General features: G+C 40.1%; 1 protein-coding gene across 10 annotated transcripts in view; it reads right to left on the bottom strand.

Annotated features, from left to right (window-relative positions):
- Positions 1 to 27,191, bottom strand: part of TANC2 (tetratricopeptide repeat, ankyrin repeat and coiled-coil containing 2) — a 363,890-nt gene that overhangs the window by 71,146 nt on the left and 265,553 nt on the right. For all 10 annotated transcript variants that reach the window (XM_027517571.1, XM_027517573.1, XM_027517574.1 and 7 more), the window contains 3 exons: positions 20,699 to 20,980; positions 15,261 to 15,394; positions 3,285 to 3,516 (listed from right to left, as the gene is read on the bottom strand). In XM_027517571.1, the coding sequence (XP_027373372.1) occupies positions 3,285 to 3,516; positions 15,261 to 15,394; positions 20,699 to 20,980 (648 nt within the window). The remainder of the gene's footprint in view (positions 1 to 3,284; positions 3,517 to 15,260; positions 15,395 to 20,698; positions 20,981 to 27,191) is intronic.

Below are 27,191 nucleotides of genomic sequence, written 5' to 3'. Positions count from 1 at the left end.
AAAGGAATGTGTATTATGCAGTTATTGACAGTGTTCTACAAATGCCAACTGGGTCACACTGGTTGACAGTGTTGTTAAAATCTTCTATATACTTACTAATTTTCTGTCTATTTGTTCTAACAGTTATTGAGACAGAGAAGTTAAAATCTCCAACTATAATTATTTGTCTATTCAGCTCTTTAGTTCTAGTTTAGTTTTTGATTCATGTATTTTGAAACTTCACTGTTAGGTTCATACGCATTTAGGATTATTTTATCTTCTGATGAACTGATCCTTTTGTGTTTATGAAATGCCCCTCTGGTCATACTCCTTGTCTTGAAGTCCACTCCTCCTCACATGAACATACTCACTCCAGCTTTCTTATACTCCATGTTTATAGGGTACATATTTTTCTGCTCTTTCACTTTGAATCTGTGTCTTTAAATAAACCTTCCTATGCATGGCATATTATTGAGTCTTGCTTTTATAATCCAGTCTGATGGTTTCTGCCTTTTAACAGAATTATTTGGTCCATTTAAATTTAATGTAATTACTCATACAGTTGATTTAAGTCTTGCATTTTGCTTGTTCCATACTTAAAAAAAAAAAAATATATATATATATATATATATATATATATTCTGTTTTTTCTTTCCAGTCTTCTTTGGGATTAATCAAATAATTTTCAGTATTTAATTTATTTTACAAATTGTGTTTCCAGCTGTTGCTCATGATGGTGATTTTGTTTTCAGGGTAAGAACATGGTAATTTGATAGAATAATTAAATTCACTCAGAGAACATTTATCAATGGGGATAGCTAAAGCTGGTTGTGGAGACCTAAATGAGCAGCAAATATATTTAGTAGCAAAATTATAAAACACATGAATTATGGTTGAGAATCTAGAGCTGAGCCTGCAAACATTTGAATATTTTCCTTAAATTAGCATTAAAATGTAGATCCTGTATCACTGACCTTCCCTCAAGGTATCCCTATATGGGAACAATTTCTATCTTACTTATTTGTTCAAAATTTATGTCCTGAAATGCCTGCTACGTTGAATAAGTTCTTAGCCTCAACAGCATATAATTCAGACAAAGGAATAAGTATAGAAACAACTAATTCCTATAAAGCACAAAGTATATCTGACATATAATAAAAGTTCAATAAATGTTAGTAACAAAAATTGAAGTTCTATTAAATTAGTAGTAATATATGAAAGGTAGTAATATATGAAATATATTATGTAGCAATATATTATGTAGTAAAATATATATAGGTAGTAATATATGAAATACCATAAGGTAAGATATAAAAAAAAACCCTAATGTCAATTTGGAAGGACACTGTAACTTACTGGAGGAAGTAGGTGGATCAGCAGGTATTTCATGAATAAGGTGGTATTTAAGGTGGTCCATGAAAGATGGGTAGGATTCTGAGATGTGAGGAGAAGGCATATCAAGAAAAGGAATCAATGAGCAGATGTATGGAGGCAGGAAAATTTAAGGAAGTATTTAGGGATTTGTGAATATTTTGGTTTATATGTAAACACAGGGTTCATAAGGGTAAAAGTGGATCATAAGGCTAGAAAGTAGGTTGGATCCACGCCATTAAATACCTTAAATGACAGACTAAGGAGCTGGAAGTTAATTCAGTGAGTTAACAGGGAGTCACTGGAGGTTTCTGAACAGGGAAATTCAGTGACCAGAGCACTGTTTTATAAAGCTTTATCTGGAAGCAGTACGTAAAGTCTAGAAGACTGTAGAGACTGGGGCAGATATTACCCACCAGGAATGCCATGAATGGGTTAGAGATGTGCCTAACATGAATTAGTGGGGTGCCATAGCCTTGTATGGTCCTTACCAAAGGTTGGACCTTCAGCCCTCCGGGCATCAGTATGCATCAGGGGCTCCGTGCAGCTGTAGCTTCAGAACCAGAGATGTCCAGCCACGAGGAGTCTTGATTTTTTACCCCTGTGTGCTATATACATTCGAATAATTTTCCAAATGTGTTATGATGTGAACACAGCACTAGACCAGAAGTCCAAAGACCAGTAACGGCAGCAACACAGATGTGATGTCACAGGCAGCTGAGCAGCCTTTAGGGTGACAGTGGCAGGAATGATTTTGAGACGTGAGAAACATCAAGAAGGCACAATTAATGGGATTTAAAGGTTGACTGAATGGACAGAAAACATGTTTAAAATATTTGTGGTGAATCTCAATGTTAGAAAAGTCTAGGGCGTGGGAAAGCTGATTGGTAGGTAGCAAAGCTATAGACAGAGGTTATCGGAGTCCAGAAGAAAAACTCTGATACATGGTGATCAGCATGGAAGTCGACATAATGAGACAGTGGCCAGGAGAACGCAAATTCTTATACGAGTACCTGAGAAATGTTCAAGGAAAGTATGTAAGTCTCTCAGGGATAAACAGGATTGCTCAGGCATCTCATGCTTACTCAGGTCCTTTTCTTCGGCTCCCAGCATGGACAGAACATGCTGGGGAAGGGGCAGAAGTGAAGAATGAGGTGGTTACACTTAGGCCTCGGCCAACACCAGAGAGCTGACTCATTGGAAAAGACCCTGATGCTGGGAAAGATTGAGGGCAGGAGAAGGGGGTGACAGAGAATGAGATGGTTGGATGGCATCACCAAATCAATGGACATGAGTTTGAACAAACTCTGGGAGATAGTGAGGGACAGGGAAGCCTGGCATGCTGCAATCTATGGGGCTGCAAAGAGTCAGACACAACTGAAAAACAATACCACCAGAGTTGCAGAGTTAAAACAAAGAAAAGGCATGGACATGATCACTTCTCCCCAGTTCTTAAAAATATCTTAATACCTTTTAGTGGATGATTAAGTATTTTTTTTTGCATACACATAGTTATGTAACCCTTTCATTTTACCTGACTGTGGAGTAATAAAAAAAAAAAGCAAATATAAAGACTGAGGATGTTTGTAACCATAGAAACTCCATGGCATAGAGAGGGAGCCATGGCTTTACTGATCTATTTGAACTCCACAGAAAGGACTGGAAGCTCAACTATCTTTAGTTCAAGAAGAATGCATTGTATTTGGAAATGAGAATGAGAATTTTTATGCAGAGAGAAGGAATTACCAATTCTTGGAGGAATTTCTTATTTTTTTTTTTTTCCTCCGAGTAAAACCTTTTATTTGTTAACTGTACCCTGTAGGAACATTTAACTTTTGGCAGTGTGATAAAAACAATCATTTCTATAACATGCCCCCAGGTGAACTTGGGCTCCAGAGCCTCCACCTTCCACCTGCTCTGCACCTCATCTGTACCTTTGTGGAGATTCTCCAGGGGCTCCAGCACTCCCCTCCGGAAGGAGGCCATGGGGTCTTGAACACAGGACCGAAGGCTCAGCATGCTCTGGAGGTGAGGCTCTCGGAGAAGCTGCTCCCGATAGGCTGCCAGCTGAGGGGAGCGGCAGAGCAGGGCAGCAACATTGTGGACGAACTCAGGCACCAGGCAGGTGTAGGCGTTATCTGCTTGGCAATAGTGATAGGCAACCACCTAAGAAAGAAAGATGAGCACGCAGACAGGTTGAGCAGCAGCAAGAACAGCAGTCATGGTTGTGTGTGTGTGTTTGGTCACTAAGTTGGTCATGGTTACTGTATGGTTATTCTCTAACACTGTCTTCTGTCACCCCACTCCTCAACTTCTTGAAGTGAAAACCAAAGCTGTTAACTTGGAAATTGCCCTGATTTATCTAAGATAACAAATTTGACCCAATATTTCTCTTGCATGTGTTTGGTACCATAATTCATAAATAAAACTTATAAATACAAACTGAGCTTTTCCTCTAGATTAAAATAGGAAGCAGGCCTGAGAATAAAGATTAATCTCTCTAATTTATTCAGCATGAAGTAGTACATGAAACAATCTGATACTGTAACAAAGCATCAGGAATAAAATAACCAGAGAAATACCATATGTTAGACTCAACAAACATATGTTTATAAGGCATATTTAAAAAATTATAATTGTGTTGTAATCAGTCTTATGGAAAATAAAATAATGCAGACTTAAGAATTATCACTAAATAGTTTTCTAAGCACCCAGAGACAGAGAGGATAAGAATTAGATAATAGGAAGGAGGAGTGAGATTTTTGTCAGATGCACGTGTTAAATTCAAAGAACTCAGAAAATGCATGCATCTTAATATCATCTAGGGTCTAGCCAGTCTGGCTGGAACTTGCAATTTTAAGCTCTGTTTTCTTATTTGTTTAAATTTGCACAGTGTTTGCTTTGTATCTTCTGGTTGTTCCTTTTGCCTCAAGGGCAAGAAGGGCAGAGGGTGATTTTAATCCAGACCACTCTGTTGGCTCAGTACTACCTACAAAAGTGATGGGCCTATGTAGAAACTGCAGGGGAGATTTAGCCTGAATGTACAGACCACACTTGACATGGTGCTCAAAACATAATGCAGTCATGTTAGCTGATGCTGCCACCACCACCACCAGCAATGTCTTCTCCTCTTCCTCTCCATCATTATCACGGTCATCATCAAGGTTCTGTACACTTTCTTCTTTTCAGCTACTGCCTTTGTGCGTCAGGCATTTGAAATTTGCCCTAAGAGCATGCACAGATATACTACTGGGACCCCAGCTCTCAAAGAACAGAATCATCCACGAAAGTGTTCTGCTTTGAAATGACTCCTAACCTGTAGGTATGGTCATTCTAGCTCTTTAACAAATGCTGGAAATATCACTTTTTAAAAAATATCTGAAATCCTTCTCATTAACATTAAAAAAAAAATGAACAACACAGGAAATGTTACTACACCTGGAAAGCTGAGGACAGGGATTGCTTGTAAGTGAAGCAATGATGTCTGAGCATAGTGTGGAAATGGAAATGAGAAGGTATACTTAGAAATCTCCACTCTCTTTTGTAGATAGATTGATCACTGCTTTATTACTGATCTTAAACACAAGGTAAGGAACCCAAAAAGAAAACTTGACAGCAATTGATCTGTCCTCTTAGTGAACAGTGAAAGTCAGTGGTTATGTACACATGGACACAAATCTCCACTTTATAAAAAGAAAACAGCAAATCTCTGAATCAATATGAACTTTCATCATATTTTATCTCAATTGATTTCCTATGTCGAGGCAAAGTACAGCTGAGCAAATCAGCTATAACTTACCCTTTACCTGAAGTAATGGGATACGAGTGTGAAGATAAAAAGTTTAAAATTTAGGAAGAGGGTTCTTGCCCTGGTTTCATTAAAAATCATCTACACTCTTGGCTATCTGAAGTTTCACCTAACAGAGATCACTGAGAAAGTTGCCCCTTCTGGGGCTGCCTTTGTTTCTTTGAGTTTAAAAATTTTTAGGCATTCCAAATATAAAATCTTAACTCCTCTGCAGACTTCAGGCAGACAGACCATTCAACATCTTCATGAAATTTGTACTTTGACTCAAAATAGGTCACTTACTAGATATTTCCAGGCAGCTAGACGGTATGTAAGTGTACATATAATCTGTCAAAAACACTTGGTATTTCTCCCGAATTATCTGTTGACATTACAACAACTTTTCCCACATACATGAATAGGAAACACAGTTTTTTACCTTCAGTCTCTCACTGTGCTAGTGTTCAGTGAAGGGCAAAAGATCACTCCCTACAGCTCTGAGGAAGTGACCACGGCCTATATTCAGTCACTATTATTCCAGTAATACCAGACCAACTGGTATTACTGGAATAATAATACTGCAATATCAGACCACCTTACCTGCCTCCTGAGAAACCTGTATGCAGGTCAAGAAGCAACAGTTAGAACTGGACACGGAAAATTGGACTGGTTCCAAATTGGGAATGGAGTATGTCAAGGCTGTATATTGTCACCCTGCTTATTTAACCTATATGCACAATACATTGTGCAAAATGCTGGGCTGGATGAAGCACAAGCTGGAATCAAGTTTGTTGGGAGAAATATCAATAACTTCAGATGACATCACCCTTATGACAGAAAGTGAGGAGGAATTAAAGAGCCTCTTGATGAAAGTGAAAGAGGAGAGTGAAAAAGTTGGCTTAAAACTCAACATTCAAAAAACAAAGATCATGACATCCAGTCCCATCACTTCATGATAAATAGACGGGGAAACAGTAGAAATAGTGACAGACTTTATTTTCTTGGGCTCCAAAATCACTGCAGATGGTGACTGCAGTCATGAAATTTAAAGACGCTTGCTCCTTGGAAGAAAAGCTATGACCAACTTAGATAGCATATGAAAAAGCAGAGACATTACTTTGCCAACAAAGGTCCATCTGGTCAAAGCTATGGTTTTTCCAGTAGTCATGTATGGATATAAGAGTTGGACCATAAAGAGAGCTGAGTGCCAAGAATTGAGCTGGAGTGTTGGAGAGGACTCTTGAGAGTCCTTTGGACTGCAAGGAGATCAAACCAGTCAACCCTAAAGGAAATCAATCCTGAATATTCATTGGAAGAACTGATGCTGAAGCTGAAGCTCCAATACTTTGGCCATCTGATGTGAACAACTGACTCATCAGAAAAGACCCTGATGTTGGGGAAGATTGAGGACAGGAGGAGAAGGGGACGACAGAGAATGAGATGGCTGGATGGCATCACCAACTTGATGGACGTGGTGATGCTATCCAACCATTTCATCCTCTGCTGCCCTCTTCTCCTCCTGCCTTCAATATTTCCCAGCATCAGGGTCCTTTCTGATGAGTCAGTTCTTCACATCAGGTGGCCAAAGTACAGGAAGCTTCAGCTTCAGCATCAGTCCTTCCAATGAGTATTCAGGGTTGATTTCCCTTAGGATTGACTGATTTGATCTTCTTTCTGTCCAAGGGACTCTTTAAGTCTTCTCCAGCACCACAATTAAAAGCATCGATTCTTTGGTGCTCAGCCTTCTTTATGGTCCAACTCTCACATCAGCTGTCACTGGCATCACTTAAAATTTTTTTCGGGGTCATGCCACATGGCATGCAGGATGGGGGATTTCAATCATGGATTGAATCCGTGCCCCTGCCACGGAAAAGCAGGCTCTTAACCATGGGGCCACCAGGGAGGTCCCAGCAAACTCTAATGTTGCCACTGACCTTCCTTCACGCTCTCATATTTTTTTCCCTATCTCTTTCTCATCACTCTTTCTTGAACTCTCTCACTACCACCTGGTTGATTTCCTACTCGGCACATCCCTTCCAATACTTCAGTTTGGATTTTCCTGTGTCTAGTGACCTCGTGGCTCAGGGTAAAAACATTTACTTTGCCCTTTCTCCCTCAACTATGGCTGTAATTCTCATCCTGGGACTGGCAGCTAGGAATAGCTCAAGACTTGGGTTTGGCCTCAGTAATTTTCCAGCTTGGAGCTCTTTTTTTTGCAGTAGGAATTTTTTTTTTTTAACTTTTTATTTTGAGCTAATTTTAGACTTAAATGTTGCAAAAAGATGTGAGTTTCCGTATATTCCTTACCCAGCTTCCCTTAACATCTTACATAATCATAGCATAATTATTGAAACCAGGAAATAACACTGGCACACACTATGAACTAGAGGCAGTATTCAAATTCTGTCAGTTTTCCACTCATGACCTTTTTCTGTTCCAGCATTCTATCCAGTTGTTATTTCTCCTTAGACTCCTGTAGTCTGTAAGAGCTCCTCAGTCTTTGTGTTTCATGGCCTTGACACTTTTGAAGAGTACTGATCCGTTACTTTGTTGAATATCAGTCAGTGTGAGTTCCTCTCATGTTTTCCTCATTTTCCAGTTGAGATTTTTTTTTTGGCAAGAATACCACAAAAACAATGTTTTGTCCTTTTCAGTGGATCATGTCACAGGGTTCATGATGTGACGCGTCCTGATCCTGGTGGTGCTGACCTTGATTGCTTGGCTAAGGTAAAGGTTTCTGCCAGGTTTCTTTACTATAAAGCTACTATCTTACCCTTTATAGTTAAATATCTTAGAGGAGATACTTTGAGTCAGTGCAAATACTGTTCCTCCCCAAATTGTTACCCACTAATTTCAGTATCCATCTGCAACATTATTATTATTACCATAATGTACTACCTGGTGACTACAGTTTACGGTCCTACATTATATAGTTGAAAATGACTTAAGAGAGTAGACTTTAAAAGTTATCACACCAAAAATTCTGTAACTATGTGAGGTGATGGCTATTAACTAACTACACATATCAAATCATTATGCTGTACATCTTTAACTAAGACAGTATTCTATGTCAGTTAATCTCGATAGAACTGGGGAAAAAGCATGGTGAGATAGGAAATACAAGATGCAGGTGTAACACAAGCTGGGGCCATCTAAGGAACTAAGGAGAGCTGGAAAGGCCTCCTTAGAGGTGAAACTTAAGCTGAAATCTAAAGGATGATGAGAAGCGCATTGGGGCAGGTGTGTCCCAGGCAGAGGAAGACAGCACGTGTGACGCCCCTCAGGCAAGACACAGCTTTACACCTCCAATGCAGCTAGAATGCGAGTGAGTGGGGAGAGGCGGGAGATATGAGCAGATAGATAGAGCAGAGGCTTTCATCTGGGGTGGCTCTGCTCCCCAGGGGACATTTGGTGACGTCTGGAGACAGTTTTGGTCAACATGACTGTGGGTGGCAGGATACCACTGGACAGTGGGCAGAGGCCCGGGATACTCAGCACAGTACACTAAACAGGACAGCCCGCAGACCAAGAGTTATCTGGCCCAAAATGTCAACGGTGTTGAGGCTGAGAAACCCTGGGCTAGATAAAAAATGTAAAGGCCCTCTGGGCTTCCCCGGTGGTGCTAGTGGTAAAGAACCTGCCTGCCAATGCAGGAGACAGAGGAGACTTGGGTTCGATCCCTGGGTCAGGAAGATCTCCTGGAGAGGCCATGGCAACCCACTCTAGTCTTCTTGCCTGGAGAATCCCATGGACAGAGGAGTCTGGCCAGCTACAGACCATGGGGTTGCGCACCAATACAACTGAAGCAACTTAGCACCCATGCATGTAAAGGTCCTTTACGATAATAGTCATGTTTCAAGAACAGAGTTTGGATTCCATTCAAGGGCAAGGAGGAGCCACTGACAGATTTTAAGTAGCAAGAACAGAAATCTGTTTTAGAAGGATTACTCAGACTTCAGTACAGAGAACAGATTACAATTTATTCACTCATTTAACACATACTTCTGTGCTAGGCGCTGTGTTAGGAGCTGGTGACAGAGTGGTGAACAATAATTTAAATACTGACCCATCTAGTGGAAGAGACAAGATTAAAAAGCAAAAAAAAAAAAAACCCTGAGAAATGAATAAATAAGGTTGTTTCCATATTCAGTACCCTGAGTGTGGATGCATCTGGGTCTCACTATAAAATTTTGATGTTAATTTTTAGAGGAAAAAAAAACCCTAGACACATTTTATAAAACATCATCTATAGGTTATTTGCTGTTTAGTTTGGATCACATTTCTCCTAAAATGTAAATCTCTTCAAAATAGTCAACTGGAACCCAAACCAAATCTCATACCGTTTTTCTTTTTCTGAATCTCATACTTCGCTGATGTTATTTTTTGTTTTCCTCTCTCCCTGTGAGTGTGTGTGTGTGTGTGTGTGTGCGGTTAAGTCTCTTATTACGCTCAACATGCATTTCTGAACTGCTGACAGGATCACTTCCTTGCTGATACCTGGAACACTAGCAGCAACTAGCTCAGGAATGAACCGTGATCACTTGACATCATCCTGATTTAGTACAGAACTCGTCTCTTGGCAAGGATGACATTTCAGGTTTTTTTTTCTTACATAGATTTCCCTAGGGGGGAAAAATCCTCTGCTTTTTGTGTCTCTGTGACACTTATTAAAATTAGCTAGTTTCTCTAATTAGCTTATTTAAGAGGTATTAGCTTTTTAGTCTTAAGGATTAAGCCAGTGGCAACTTACCTAATGTGACAAGAGCGTCTAGTCACTTTTGAAAAACGAAACTTTTTGAAGAAGAATTTGAGGTCAGTGAAATTTCTGGAAGGTGCTCCTTCATTATAAGTTTCTTGCTTTGAAGCCACTTTCAATTATCGACAGATTTTTCCATAAGAACACGAAACAAAAATCCTTCCTGTTGCACTGGAGAGCGCTACAGTGGTTAAAAGCCTGGACTCTGGAGCCTGCCTGCCTCAGTTTAAATCGTGGTTTCAAGTCATGTTCTAGTTATCTTGGTGAGTTACATAACCTCAGTATGAGGTAAGTTTCTGTATCTGTTAAATGGGAAGAAGACGACTCACTTTATTGGGGTGAACACTGACTCTGTATCCAAGCTCTGCTATTTACTAATAGGAAGACACTGTAAAAATTAACTATCACTGAAGCACAGTGTCCTCATCTGTAAAATGGGGATGACAGTGACCACCTCAGAGGTTCAAGGTAAGAATGAAGAAGTGAAATAACAAATATAATGTAAAAAGTACTAAGCTCAATGTGCATTATGCCCACAGTAAATAGAAGTCAGTCTCTCTGTCTGGAGAATTCTACATGTCTGACCACACAGATAACAGAATGAAACCCTGGAAAAGTGATGGTTGTTCTTAAGTCACACACCTAGGAAAGGCTCTGAACAAGATCTCCACACACCTCAGCTATACTTCAGAAGAAATACATAATATTAACTGGAAATACATTAAGAGATCTAGACCTAGCAAAACCTGTTACTTCAAGTGGAAAGTGTTTCTTCAATAAATAAAGTTGCTCTAAAGTTGTGACAAGAACTCAATGTTCTCAATTAGGAAGAAGCATAAGAAGCCTCAAGAATACTATGAAATAGCGACGATAATGAATGATACACAAGAACTGACACTAAGAACTATCAAATCAAGCAGTTTTTCAAGGGTACTTTTAATTTTCATTTAATAGCTTGCATTATCAAGATACTAACTGATTCGAAAAGATCTCATCATTTGTTACAGATGAGAAGCAAGGTCGCTGGCTTCTGCTCTATGCTTCTATAGCATAAACCTGTGTTTGAACTGGAAATGTGGCACAATTACTCGGATAACATTCAATTTTAATCTAAGGAGCCATTTCTTATAGAAGGTTTGCTGCTGCTGCTGCTGCTGCTAAGTCGCATCAATCGTGTCCAACTCTGTGTGACCCCATAAAAATATCCCATTTCTAGGTACAAAAGAGATTGATTTATCTTGTGCTTAAGGAAGGCACAACCATGGAATTTAAAACACGATCAGTTTTCAAGTAAATATAGTTACTAATTTCCTACTAAAAATAAATAACATTTTCCAAATATTGAACATATGGAATCTTGGGATTTCTTTCTTTCTCTCTCTTCTAACTTTTTGACTGCAGCACAAGGCATGTGGGATCTTATTTCCCCAATCAGATACTGAACCTGTGTTCCCGGCAGTAGAAGCGCAGAGTCTTAATGGGTGGATAGCCAGGGAAGTCCTGGGACTTTTCTCCTGATGAGAGACTAAGAAGTGACAACATGTGAAGACTTTCTTTCTAGCACTCATCACCATCCGATATACCATGTATTTGTTTGTTCATTGGCCTTCCCTCACCACAAAAACGTAGGCTACCTGATAACAGGGACTGTGTTTGTCTGGTTCACTGCTTTAGCGTCAATCTTGTATTACAGGTATTCCAAACATCTATTCCAAATGAATAAATAAATGACTGTGATGATGAAAGCTCTTCAGCATTTGTGTATTTCTAGATGACATTTATTCTGATTTTTTCTAAAGAAGAGGCTGGAGTCAGCTTACACGGGATATTTAGAAAAAAGAAAAAACAAAGATGTCTTTTAAAGTTGCACTGAGTTAGCAGTGAAATGAGGGAAGTCTCAAACTGTTTTCAGAAGCCCATTTGTAAATGGGTGTGTACCTAAGTGGGGACAACTGAAAATGTAGTTGGGGGAAACATGCCATTTCTGGCTCATACCTGGACAGGATTTCTATGAAGAAATTAGAAGCTTATGACAGTGAAGATGCCTTCCTGTTCCTCATTACTAATTAACCATGACAAGAGACTTCTTCAAACACTGGAGACGGCATTCCTCCAAAATAAGGAGAATAAGAAACAGAAATGCGGAGACTTCCCTGGCAGTCCAGCAGTTAAGGCTCTGTGCTTCCGCTGCAGGGGTGGGGGAGGGGAACAGGTTCAATCCCTGCTTAGGGAACTAAGATCCCACCATGCCGCCAAATAAATAAATAATTGTCACAAAATAAAAGATTATCACAGAGTGATTTGGGGAAAAAAAAGAAACATAAATGCAAACTCTGTTGATGAGAAATATCTAATTTCTGATTATAATATATAAGGATGGAATATGAATGTAGGATTAAATAGCTTAACAGAAGAAGGTGAAGCAAGTGCTAGCTGAGGATATAAGGCTGACTCATCTGTCAAACCTCATAAAACCACAGGAATTATAAGCACCAGATACTGTGGAAGAAGAGGGGTGAGGAGGGAAGTTGAAAACACAGACATTATTTGACGTTTATGGAAGGAGCAGTTGGATCCCCAGATATCCCTCCCATCTTGCCCAGCTGGGTGACTACCTTCCCCAAAACCCACAGGAAAGAGGATTATATTCACTCAAGAAACTAAGAGAATCCAGGCTTAGGGATACCAGACACAGGGTAGGTAAGGAGCAGGTGCAGGACTGAAACAAGGGGCTTATGTAAAAGTCTGCAATCTAAGTGATGAAACTTCACTTTCTCTCTATTTCTCTCTCTCTCTCTCTCTACTAGCTTCAGAATGCTGGCAGCCAGGATATACACCCTCAGGAGATTGGTGGATTCCCTGCTAGATAAGATGAACAGTGCAGGAAAAAAACTTATGGACATTGACTTTGGGGTTTTGCAGTAAAAGTTGACAGGTCATCTTAATTCTCTATAGTGAAGCTCTCCGCATACACAGGCTTCCATCAGGTTTTCACTATCTAACTATTAAGGAAGAGAAAAGAGAACATACTGCATCCATAACACAAAAACAGTATGCTCTAAAAAAGAGGGGAACAACTGGGGGAAGAAAGGACCTATTGGAAATTAAAACTGTGATAGCCAATTTTTTGTGTGTGTGTGAAAAGTATTGCAAGGTGATGTTGAGGAAATCTCTTTAAAGTGGATCATAAAACAAAATAGGAAAACCAAAGTATAGGAAACAGGGAAGTAAAGAGTATTAACATAGGAAATTAATTTTTGACTAAAAGGAGTTGTAGAAGAAGATAACAGAGGAAGTGGTGGTGAGGAAATTATCAATAAATAATACAAAAGCATTTTCCTGAATCAAAGAATAAACCCAGGGTTCACTAGGCACCAATAGAATATGAAAAGAAAAAAGACCTAGTAAGACTGGTGACAGAGAAGATTCTAAAAGCTTCTGGAAGGAAAAAAAAGTATATATAAAGGATCAGGAATAAGAATAGTACCATACTGGGATGGAACTAGAGGATGAGATGGTTAGACAGCATCACCAACTCAATGGACATGAGTTTGAGTAAACTCCGGGAAATAGTAAAGGGCAGGGACGCCTGGTGTGCTGCAGTCCACGGGGTCACAAAGAGTCAGATATGACTTAGCAACTAGAATAAGAAAACCGTATTACTTATATAGTAATACTGGAAGTTCAAGATGGATATCTCCCAAAAGGGAGTAGATATATGTATATGCATACATATATGTATGTATGGCTGACCCAAGCTATGTGCAGTAGAAGCTAACACAACACTCTAAAGCAATTATGCTCCAATAAAAATTAACTTAAAAATTTTTTTTAAAAAGGTGGATGCCTTCAAAATTCTGAGGGAGAATAATTTTTAAACTCCAGTTTTATGATATCAAACAAATGGTAATGTATGAGAATGGAATGAAGACACTTTTATGAACATTAAATCTCAGAAAATTTACCTCCTTGGCATTTTTTCTTGGGAAGCTACTAGATGATGTGCTCCATCAAAGAAAGGAATATAATCAAGAAAGATCATGACATGTGATCAAACACAGCAACAGAATTTCCAGGATAACAACTAGGTGGTAAGCCTTGAGAGCATCCGAGGTCCAGGTTCGTTTGATGGAGAACTCTGGGGCTTCCAGAGTGTGTGTGTGTGGGGGGGAATATAACTGATGTGGAAAACTGTCCTGAGAGCCATTTTACAAAGCATTAAGAGTTATGGACGGAGAAGGCAATGGCACCCCACTCCAGTACTCTTTCCTGGAAAATCCCATGGATGGAAGAGCCTGGTAGGCTGCAGTCCATGGGGTCGCTAAGAGTCGGATACGACTGAGCAACTTCACTTTCACTTTTCACTTTCACGCATTGGAGAAGGAAATGGGAACCCACTCCAGTGTTCTTGCCTGGAGAATCCCAGGGATGGTGGAGCCTGATGGGCTGCTGTCTATGGGGTCGCACAGAGTCAGACACGACTAAAGCGACTTAGCAGCAGCAAGAGTTATGGAACGACAATCATCGTTTTGAAGAAAAAGAAGCAAATTTTAAAATGAGGCATTTCATAACCCAGGAAAAACAAAACTGCTCAAGAAGAAAATGTTATTCTTGGTTCTACAGTGAACCGTATTGCCACAGTATTAATACTGTGGAATATAATATAACACGGATTCAGACAAAAATCATGATATAACTGTAGTGACATGGTGGACAGAGCAAGGAAGGTAAAAGAGCTAAAATTGTCATCATCCATAATAAGAAGCAATACATAATGCACAGAACTGATCAAAACAGTTATAGCAGACCATAAATATTATTTACAAAGATGGAGGTATGGATCAGAGAAATATCTCTAAACATTGAAAGTGTTTGCCTTTGGGGCGAGGGTGGCTTGGGGAGGAGAAAAGAATTCCTGGTTTTTATTATAAGTCTTTGAACATTATTTGATTTCCTGAACTATGTGTATATATCGCTTTGATAATAATAAAGAAAATTACAATGCAACATATAAAAAATTCATGGATAGTGCAGTACAGCAGGAAGTTAGGAGCTAGGAATGAAAATTTAAAAACTATATTGATTACTTATACTGTGATCTTGGGTAAATCATATAACTTTGAGTCTCCACTTTCTTATCTATTCCTTATGGGACTTTGGTTATTTCTAAGGGTCCTTGCAACAATGTTTCTGATTCCAAAATAACAAAGTATTTTTCTAGGAACAGCAAAGAAAGAGAAAATTTCCTCTATATGTTAATGGTATACCTGTATATACTTTTGTTCGCTTTGCTGGGGTCTCCCCCCCATTGTTCTGTTGACGTTAAAATGGCGCTAGCATGCCCGCACCCTGGGGATCCTCTCGTACCTGTGAGGCTAGTCTCCGCATGGCCTCCTCCTGCCGCCTGCGCATTTCTGGAGTTCCTGGGCAGCTTCCACTGGTGATGGAAGAGTGGGCTGACGGTGGCTGTGTGAGTGGCAGCTCTCTGTTGGCATCCACATCTGGTTTAAAAAGATGAGATATTTGCATCAGATCATCATAAAACTCTGGACTGGTTGAAGACTGGCTAAATTCAATGTGTTGTACAATCCCGCAATTCTACTCTTAGGTATGTACCCAAGAGAATTAAAAATGTATGTCCATGAAAAAACTTGTACACAAGTGCTCAAAGAAGCAAGATTCAAAGTGGAAACAACCCAAATGTCCATCAACTGATGAACTGATAAAATGTGGTACAGCCCCACAAGGGAACATTACTTGACAATAAAAAGAAATAAAATACCAGTACATGGACAACCCTTGGAAGTGTTTCACTCAAAGAAGCCAGTTGCAAAAGGTCATATAGTGTATGATTCTATTTATGTGAAATGCCCAGAAAAGGAAAATCCACAGGAGACAAAAAAGCAGATTCGTGCTTACCTAGGGGTGGAGACAGGGAAATGAAGACGGACTGCTAACGGGCATGGGATTTCTTTTAGGGGGGAATGAAAACATTCTAAGATTATAGTGACTGCTTTACAACTCAGTGAATACACTAAAATGCACTGAACTGAACAATTTAAATGGGTGAATTACAGGGTTAGGTGAATTGTAGCTTAATAAAGCTGTTTTTTAAAAAATTCCATTTGCTCATGTTATTTAGGTAATATCTTAACTACTGGGCTTCCCTGGTGGCTCAGAGGATAAAGCGTCTGCCTGCAATGCAGGAGACCCGGGTTCGATCCCTGGGTTGGGAAGATCCCCTGGAGGAGGGCATGGCAACCCACTCCAGTATTCTTGCCTGGAGAATCCCATGGACAGAGGAGCCTGGCGGGCTATAGTCCACGGGGTCGCAAAGAATCGGACACGACTGAGCGACTTCACACACACACGCTAACTACTACTAGAAATCAGGGACTACATTTGTGAATACAGATAATATTTTAACAAGGGGTACAAAATAAGTAGGCTGTTACTGGATGGTCAACAGCTATTGAAGAGGAGGAGGAACAGGGAAAATGGTTTTCATTTAACTCCCTACCAGGAGGACTGAATTGAGACCTCTTCCACCCAACTGGCCATTGCCTGGAGTTCTGAATACAGTGTAGGAGGGGAGGTGTGGGAGACAGCACTGAAAGAAGACTGAAGAAAGAGTAAGTTCAGCGACTGTCACTGTATCATGCCTGTTGTTTACTCCCTTGCTCCACCCCGTTTCCCTTTATCTGGTACTTGACTTTGTGGGTAATTATGGTCTTCTGTCTTCTAGCTGTTCCCTTCGGGAGACGTCCTCCTTTCTGTTTGGGTGTCTTTACTTTCTGCTTGGTATTCAGAGAAGAGTAGAAAACAAGTGAATTGGGAGGAGCTGCCGTGTACACAGCAAATTGGCAAAACGGATTTCTGGGATGAGCAGGGTTGAGAGAGGAGGAGCTACTCACTGCACAGCTATCTGGGGGCACGGCAGCTGTTGGCAAATATCAAATCCGAACAATAACTACACTGAGCCTTCTAGGGATAGGAGAATAGAGTCCTGTGTTAGACTGAACTTCCCTAACAACTGTACTGAGTATCTTTGTAGTTCATGTGATAATATCCTGATTACGCAACAGGTCCATTTTCACAAAATGTTTTTGTTCTTAGAAGAGTGTGTGTGTTGAGGGGTGGGTGATGGTGGTGGTTGAGACTGATGGGGGAGTAAGGTTTAGGAAGGGGTGTAGGTGGCAAACAGGATGACAGGCTAGTGCCTGCCGTGACAGCTCTTCTGTGCCTTCCCAGGGAAATGACAAGGAGGGGGCGGCTGGGGGCTGGGTGTCTGTGGGGGAAGGACAGAGCCAGGCAACGCAGTGCTGCAGGCTAGACTGCTCACATCTGCCAGGGCAGTGCTGCTCAGTGCGGAGGAGGCGGAGACAGAAAGAAGAATGACACAGGATGCAGAGATGAAGGCCAGGAGCTCCAATAACGTTTCACCTATTTTCATCATTACTACAACTACATCGCTGACTCAGGCCTGGAAAGGCCAGAAGGATTCCGAATACACCTATCAAAGCTTAATGTAAATTAAACTGTAAAAACTGAATTCAATTCTCTCTCTATAGACATCACCCTTATTCACTAATGAAAAAGATTCTGCTGCTGCCAGTGACATTTCCAGTGCTGACTCCTATAGTAAAAGGTCGACGCTAAAAAACAGCTTGTTCTTTATTCTTTTTTTTTCCTCAAAGAAACACCTTTAAATTGGTTAATATATATTCAATTCATATCTGTTTACAGAAATAACAGAAATATAAAATAGAAACATACAGATCACTGATTTTTTAAAAGTAGTATTTTTGAGCCCCAATACTTGAAAAGTTTTAACCAAAACCTCATGAGGATAATAATACAAGAAAGACAAAACATGTGCCCTCAAAACTAGAAAATTTAATGAGACAGTTCTAAAACAAACTGATGTTACATTTTATCATTAATCATTTGCATAGCAGAAAATGAAAATTTTATAAAAGTGTGTAGTTTTGGGGTAATTCCAAGAGTTGACTTTGTTGTTCAGAGTTAATATTTAAATACCAGTCAATGACGTCAACCACTTATTTCTAACCCATCTTAAAGAGCAGTGGTCTGGTTTGCAGCAAATACAACAAGGCAGTGCTGGTTCTGTGTAATTCTGATAAATACATGGCCACATACTCTATCCCTTTAACACCTTTTCAAGTTGTGAAAGTTAACCTATCAGGCCAAATCTCCAATCTAACATGTGGACATTTATCACATAAATGGGAGTGTCCTGGTATTTTTAGAGTTTCTCTGGAGGTAATGGCAATCCACTCTAGTGTTCTTGCCTGGAGAATCCCAGGGACAGGGGAGCCTCATGGGCTGCTGTCTATGGGGGCACACAGAGTCAGATATGACTTAGCAGTAGCAGATGGAGGTAAAAGGCAATGGAAGTTAGAGAATAACTTGATGAACTACCTTTAGAAAACCTTTATTTTGGGGAGCACATAGTGGTTTTCTACTAGCTTCTGCTCTCTCAGGCTTGGGGGGGCACTCCCAGGTACTTCTGCTTTCAGAGAAGGCAGTTCTTCTTGCCCTTGAATCATGATTCTACCATTCTGTTATCTGCCACAGTGAGTCAGAGAGACTATCACCTCTCTGGTTTTCTTCCTGACACAGTCAAATAGTTAACCTCTTGGATAACTCAGATAAGTAGTAGTCTGGTGTGATATGTACACACATTAAGGAAAATACTGAAATAGGACTCCCCTGGTGGTACAGCAGCTAAGAAGCAGCCTGCCAACGCAGGGGACACGGGACCAATCCCTTGTCCGGGAAGATTCCACATGCCAGGGAGCAACTAAGCCCATGCACCACAACTACGGATGCCCGCACACCTAGAGCCCGTGTGCCGCAGCAAGAGAAGCATCTGCAGCGAGAAGCTCTTGAACTGCAACAAAGAGCAGCCCCCGCCTGCCACGACTAGAGAAAGCCTGAGCAAAGCAATGAAGATCCAGCTCAAAAAATAAATTAAAAAAATGAAGTCTATTGAAAATTAACAACTTGTGTACTAACATAGTAAAAAAATTATACCAAAAAAAGAAAAAGGAAAAAAATAAGAAAACACTGGAATAGGTATGGTGAGTTACATTTAACCATGAAGACATCTTCTTAGAATCACAAAACTGTAGCACAGGAATGAATCTTAAAGATCACCAAATCCTACTGATGCATTTTACGGGTGACAAAACCGAGGTCTAAAGAATTATGGTAAGATTCTCAAGGTTACAAAGTATTGTCAATTTGAGCACTGGGACTCAACCTGTGGACTCTTGACTCCTCTGACATTCTGTCCATCTACCTCAGAAAAGCTTCATCCAGAAACTAAGCATGATATTGCTCTTACGACATGAATTCTTCTGTACTAATTCTTACTACACCCGGGCAAACGGGGACTCTTGATTCAACTGGTTTTCCTTCTAGACACTAGTTCTTCTACATGTCAGATTATCTGTAAGTTTACCGGCAGCGATGTGCTTACCTAAAGACATGAAATTGTTAATGCCAACAGAAGCCAGGATATTGGGGGGGTGTTCAATGAGTTTCTCTTGAGTTCCCACAGCACTGTGCTAGAGACTCTGTAGCTACTATGACCTCAAACCAATCATTTCTAGTGGTTGCTGTCTGGAAATCTACGATGAGCTAGATTACTCATTTGGACTAGTAGAGCAATAGTTTCTTTTTGTTCTCTTATAACTAGCAGGAGCCAGGTAGACACACTCAAACAGGTAACCTCTTGGATGACTCAGATAAGTAGTGGTCTGGTGTGATATGTAAGCACTCTAAGGAAAATACTGGAATAGGTATGAACAGTTACTTTTGAACATGAAGACATCTTAGAATCACATAGGAGTGTGATTTTAGCATAGGAGTCAATCTTAAAGATCATCTAAATTTGTGGTTCTCTACATATACTAAGTATAAGAATATCCATACATTTCCTTTTAGCTCCTTAACTTGAGTTCCAGGCATAAACAGAGGGGAGCACAGCAAAATGGATGAGACTGGCCTCTGAAACCAGACTGATTAGGCGCAAATTCTAGTTTCATTCTTTACTAGCTGTGAAACCTGGGAGGCTTACTTAACCTCTCTGAGCCTTAAACCACTAATCTGTGAAAGGAAGAAAACAGGAACTACCTCACTTGAGTTGCTGAGAGGACTGGATGAACTAATATTTGTTAAACTCTTAGAGAGCACCTGGCACTAAGGACCATATTAAGTATTTTAAAAACAAACAAGATCCTGACTGTGATCGTTAAACTGCGCCCTGCTGGTGATGAAAGAAGCATGAATATATATGAGATCTCAGCATCTCTTCACAAGGAAGCAGGAGAAATTCTTCAAGGACACAACGAAATTCACGCCCGAGCAGTGCAACAGACACCAGTCGCAAGAAATGGAGGCTGCAAACAAGACTGTGCCAGCAAGGCTGGGCACAGGCTGAGCAAAAGCTGACAGCAATGGATGCAAAGAGCTCTACCAGGCAATAGCTGTAGTCATTACCCGAAGGACGGACCAGCTAGCCAAGCAGGAGGGAAAACTCATACATTTATTCTGAGAGAAAGGGTTTTTCTGTCACACTTAGGTGATTGTCGGCTATATGGGCTAAATGTCAGCAGAATATTACATTCTTTCTCCCAGCTCCGAGTTGAAGATCCTCACATGCAAATCGGTTTTGCAGATCAGAAAATGAAAGGATCTGAGACTTAATATAAACATGAAAAGAAATTTAAGAGCCATGTAGCAGAGAGTTCTTTAAAAAAAAAAAAAAGGGTACCTACGTTTGGGGGAGGCGTGTGGGCTGTCAGAGGCGATTTGTCTCATCCGTGTTCCGTGGCAGCTGAGGGCCACCAGTCTGGAAATGATGGCAGTTTTGCCGAACCCAATGTTTCCCACGATCACGACTCCCTGGTTCACGCTGGCGTTTGAACTTTGAAGCTGAGCATCTATTTCATGGAAAACCCAATCCCGACCAACGAACACCGACTCCGTAGTGATGCTGGGCACTTCAAAGAGCAGGGGCTTCAGGGAGATATCGGGAGGTCTGTAAGGTGCAAAGCGGACTGGAAGGAACAATAAGAGAACAGGGGACTTAGGCCAAAGTGTCAACACTGAGAGAAGTCAAGACCAAAAAAGCAGCATGGTTTAGAAGAGCACTGAGAGTTCACTGTGAGGGTATTCTGGGTTATTCAGAAAATAAGAAAACTCTGAATTTTGGTTCTGTACAGAGAGGCAACGATACATGAGCTAGAGCTACTTGCGACTGCAGCTGCAAGAACCCAAACATGGTTAAAACAGCAGTAACTTATGTTATAGTCAGAAAGTCAGTGTGATACTCAAAATGATTTAACAATAGGGCTGGCCCACGTGCTGGCAATTAGGAACAGTAGTGAAAACGCAGGGTCCCTCAAGCCTCCTTCTTGGCCTGGGGATAACCTTTAAAATGTTGGACTGCGGCGATCTGTAGGGCTGGAGTCTCAGGAGAGGCTGGGGTGTGGCAGGGAATCCAGATGGCTGACAGCATCAACTCTTTACCAACCTGCAAGGTCATATTTCAGTATTTAACCACCAATATGACCACACCACTACACATCGGTCCCATGGGAAGCAATGTGAAGAGACCTTGTCTGTTTCTTTAAAAACACTAATAAAAAACAGTGATTCCTTTAAGTTCATGATGATATTTTAAAAAAATATATAGCAAGTATATTAGGGGAAGTAAAAGCTCTGATGGCGTAAACGGTTTTCAGTATGTTAAGTGGTCAAGAAAGCAGAAACTCAACTTTCACTAATGTCTCTGCACCTGTACTGCTTATATTCATGCCAATTAAAAAGGATTTCTGGCTTCTACACACATGTACTGGGGACAAATCCTTACTGCTTTCCTCAAGACTCTTCTCTGTGCTTGTGTAGTTGTGAGATGTGCTAGGTGCCAAGCATGAGCTCTATGCACAATGGTTCTCTAAAAACCTGTAATGTGACTTGGTTTCAACAGTCAACCTCCAAATAATACTGATGGTAAAAAGAAGTCCTGCCTGACCTCTCATATCTGAGTTAAATGTCTTCTTAACTGTTTTAAGAGTAGTTCTAGATGTACCATTAACCTCAGATATGCAGATATGGCAGAAAGTGATGAGGAATTAAGGAGCCTCTTGATGAAGGTGAAAGAGGAGAGTGAAAAAGCTGGCTTAAAACTCAATATTCAAAAAACAAAGATCAAGGCATCCGGTCCCATCACTTCATGGCATATAGACGGGGAAACAGTGACAGACTTTATTTTCTTGGGCTCCAAAATCACTGCAGATGGTGACTGCAGCCACGAAACTAAAAAGATGCTTACTCCTTGGAAGGAAAGCAGTGACAAATCTAGAGAACGTATTAAAAAGCAGAGCCATTACTTTGCCTACAAAGGCCCATCTAGTCAAAGCTATGGTTTTTCCAGTGGTCATGTATGGATGTGAGAGCTGGACAATAAAAAAAGGTTGAGTGCTGAAGAATTGACGCTTTTGAACTGTGGTGTTGGAAAAGACTCTTGAGAGTCCCCTGGATAGCAAGGAGATCAAACCAGTCCATCCTAAAGGAAATCAATTCTGAATATTCATTGGAAGGACTGAAGCTGAAGCTCCAATACTTTGGCCACCAGATGTGAAGAGCTGACTCACTGGAAAAGACTCTGATGCTGGGAAAGACTGAAGGCGGGAGGAGAAGCGGATGACAGAGGATGAGATAGTAGGATGGCATCACTGACTCAATGGACACGAGTTTAGGCAAACTCCGGGAGATGGTTAAGGACAGGGAAGTCTGGCATGCTACAATCTATGGTATCACAAAGAGTTGGACATGACTGAGTAACTGACCAAGATGTATCATTTATTTTTTATATTATTATTTATTTTTTTGAATTTTATTTCTGTATCGTTAACCTTAGCACAGTAACCTGACACACAGTAGGTGCTCAATAAATGCTTACTGAAAGATTTAATTAAAAACAAAGCATTACATTCTAACCCCATATTATATTTTGGAGAATAAACGTCAGAGGTGGGAAGGGGATGAGACAGGAGAAAGGAAATCATAAAAGTGGAAATTAGGTCTACTTAACCTGCTTATATTATTCTAGAACATACTTAAACCATTCCAATATCTTAATACAGAATCTGGAGATGGCAGCTTACTTGAGAAAAACACACACATGTAAACACTCTCACTTAAAACTATTGCAAAGCCATTTGAATGGTAACTGAGCATTTTAAAAAAGGATAATTCCAAAAGTAGTACAAAAGTTAAAAATATAAAGTCAAACTCTAATAATAGAAGCAAATAGTTTCCTATGTCAGTTTTAAAATATCCCAAATTTTCACTTAAAAAAAGAAAAGGCTGTGGAGATACAGATACATGGTTACTCATAATTTCCTGATTCACATCTGTTTATCAAAATGTACTCTTTTAAAATACATATATAATTACAGAATTAGGTGAAAATTAGACTTTGACTTGCTAAAAACACTCTTAATTCTAGTGTCTTACAGTTAAATAGATTCTACTTTTCTTTTAAATTTTACTTTTCTTAAATATTATTTTATTGAGCTATGATTCACATACTTAATATTCATCCTTTTAAAAGTATGTAAACCAGTGGTTTTTTAGTACATTCACAAAATTGCACAACCATCATTATTTAATTCCTCAAGATTTTCATCATTGTCCAAAGAAAACCACTTACCCATTAGCTGTCACTCTCCAGTCTCCATTTCCCTAGTGCCTGGCAACCAAAAACTTTCTGTCTTTACAGGGTTGCCTATTTGAGACATTTCACATATATATTACCATACAATCGCCTTTGGTGTCTGGCTTCTTGCACTTAGCATGTTTTTGAGGTTCATCCATGCTGTAACATGTATCAGTACTTTTATTGCTGAACAATATTCCATTATATGGATATATCACATTTTGTTTATCCATTTATCATCTGACAAACATCTGGGCTATTTCCACTTTTTGGCTATTATGCAGCATGCTGCTGTGAAGATTCATGTACAGGTTTTTGTACATGTGTTTTCAATTCTCTTGAGTATAATTCCAGGAGCGGTACTGCTGAACATACTGCTGGGTCATATGGAAACTCTAAGTTTTAGCTTCTTGATAGACTGCCAAACTGTTCTATTTTAGTTTTGTTATTTTTTATGGAAGTAATACATATTCACTACAGAAAATTTAGGGATAGCAGATAAACAGAATAATAATCTTACTCCCACTAGCCAGAGAGAAACACAATTCACTTTTTCCCTGAGTTTTGTCTGTACCAATAGATACTTATTTTTAAAACAAAAATCGTACTATAGATACCATTTCATAACCTGCTTTTCTTGCTTTGCTTAGCAATTCCAAAGTTCTGAAAAAGTGGATTCTGTCAGACTCGCCAGCTTAACGGTTGCTTCCATGGAAGGACTGATCCTTGGAGCTCCTCACTCCATCCTTTCCAATTATGTCACTTGACAGCAGGGGGCTGCTCACCATGCAAGGGGTTTCCTAGGTAGCTGAGTGCCCTTGGTGGGCAGACACTCACACAGACCTGCTGAGCTCTGGCTGAGCAATCACAGGACTCCCAGAGAAGAAGAAGAGAACAGAAGATCGACTGGCTTGATATGAGTCTAAGAAGAGATCTCAGGTCACAAACAGCTGGTTTCAGAACCAGAATCAAAACCTAATTCTTTTTTTTTAAATATTGTAAATTAACTCATATATATAGAATCTATGCGTCTGCGTGGCTCAGAGGTTAACGGGTCTGCCTGCATCTGCCTGGAATGCGGGAGACCTCGGTTCGATCCCTGGGTCAGGAAGATCCCCTGGAGAAGGAAATGGCAACCCACTCCAGTATTCTTGCCTGGAGAACCCCATGGAGGGAGGAGCCTGGTAGGCTACAGTCTATGGGGCCTCAAAGAGTCAGACACGATTGAGCGACTTCACTTTCACTTTCTTCATAGAATCTAGAAAAATGGTACTGATGAGCCTATTTGTAGGGCAGGAATAGAGACACAGATACAGAGGATGGGCTTGTGGACACAGGGGATGGGGAAGGAGAGGGTGGGATGGACCGGGCGAGGAGCACTGACAGGTGTCCACTACCATGTGTAAACAGATAGCTAAGGGGAAGCTGCCGTTTAGCACAGAGACCTCGGCTTGGTGCTCTGTGATGACCTAGAGCGGTGTGATTGGGGAGTGAGGGGGAGGCTCAAGAGGGAGGAGACATATGTAACACATATGGCTGATTCACACTGTTGTACAGCAGAAACTAGCCTAACACTGAAAAGCAATTATACTCCAATTAAAAAGAATTGGTAAATAAAGGAAAAAACTCCTAATTCTGACTCCAAAATCCAGGGTTTTTTTGCATTATACTATGCTGTTTCTCTATATCATATCAGTATTAAATTTGAATCTGATTATCAGCAATATCACTGATGACCAGAACTGAGTGGACTTGGCTGACTCGCTAGGCTAGCTTCCTTCTCCTTCACCTCTCCTGTGCTTCCCTTCAGAAATGGCATGACTGGCCAGAGAGAGAGAGAAGAGCTTCTCAGACACTCAGGTGCTTTCTAGACTAACAGACTTACCTGTTCAGGTCTAAGATTACTTAACATTTTGTCTCAAAAGAGGCTTTCACGAATATGACCGATGCCGATTTATAATACAGGGTAAGTACAGACTCAACTTCAATGCTGAAGTTTCTGAGAAAAATTCTATTAAGATAACTTGTTCTCACGTTGACGTAATCTCTCATCATATTTTATTCTACTGAGAAAGCTTTGACATTTTGAAAAGTTATTTTAAAAATTTTCTAAAAATGTAATCAATTCACAAAAGCCTCAAGGGAAGAACAGACAAAATTAACCCAGCACCATATGGTAAAACAACTGTAGACACCAAGAACAGCCCAGAAACGATTTCTGTGCCTCAGAACCTAAGGCTTTTGTCAGATCAATATGATGAAAGAAAGCCACACTCTGTATGTACCAACAGTAAATTTAGGGCATATGAACAAGAAGGCATGTTGGCCTGCGCTGTGGGACATGGAGGGAATGAATACTTTCTGCGGCGTTCATCTTCCTAAATAAATGTTTCTTTGTTTAGGAGATCAGCTGGCTTCCAAGAGATTTTCTAAAGCAGAAACCACGGAAATAATCCAGTGAGAAAGGACCACTGCAACTGTAGCTGAGCCAAGGGGAAAAAAATGAGCTAAACCATACATTTAGCAACAGATTCAGTTCTCTAAGCCCTGAAGTGGCTGTCCCAGGGCAGCAAGAGACAGGAAGATCGTCCCAAGCTTCTCAAAACATTCCCAAGTATACTGACATCTGGAATTTACTTTGAAATTTGTAAAAAAACAAAAACAAAAACAAAAAGATGTGTGGTTGAAGAGAAGGGCAGAATGGATAGATATATGGTAGAAATAATAAAACATTAATGACATAATCAAGGCAAGTATATGAGTGTTTATTGTGAAACTTGTCTTTTTGGGGGTATATCTGAAAATACTGCTAATAAAATGTTGAAAGAAAAAGCAGCTAAAGGAAAAACATTCCAGTAGAGTACACAAATACGAAAAGTTTTGGAAAGCAGTTTTTTTTTTTCTTTTTAAGAAATGTAATAACCACTCAAGACTCAGATCTGTGTGTACATCTCTTCAATGCAAATTAGGCTTGTGACAGACAAATGAAAGCTCTCTAGGAAACAGTCTCTGTGAGACCATCAATATGAATAATCATGTATCTAGACTTACAGAGAAAACTGACCTTTCTTTAGCTAGAGCAAAGAGTAAACATTTAAAAAACAAACAAAAGTGCATTAGGGCTAATAGACCAGCTTGTCCCAACGCAAATAAAAACAGCTGCAGCCAAAGGAAAAGGGGAAAGGGAAGTGGGGGCAAAAGAGCTCTAACTGGATTTAGACTAAAGCATATTTATTCATGGAAAACAACCAGGAATCATTTGAAAAGAAGTCAGTCACAGGACTGGCAGAAGAAAGGGTCTGTGTCATACAGCCAAGGTCTGGTGCAAACAGGAGTAGCGTTGTGCTTCCTCACATTCTTCCACAATGGCTGTAAAGTCTAGCCTGGAAGCACCTCTGTTCCTCAGAACAAAAGATAATTTCAGGCTTATTCTTAGGGTTCAGGCTGTGCATGTTATTCTCCACACAGCACAGGAAAAACACATGTGCTTCAGACAAAACCTGGTATCACATCAGCACCCAACATACGTCAAAAAACATGTTAAT

This window comes from Bos indicus x Bos taurus, chromosome 19, assembly GCF_003369695.1.
Source record: "Bos indicus x Bos taurus breed Angus x Brahman F1 hybrid chromosome 19, Bos_hybrid_MaternalHap_v2.0, whole genome shotgun sequence".
NCBI lineage: Eukaryota > Metazoa > Chordata > Mammalia > Artiodactyla > Bovidae > Bos > Bos indicus x Bos taurus.
The sequence above is the reverse complement of the archived record's forward strand: the minus strand, read 5'-3'. Positions and strand labels throughout refer to the sequence as shown.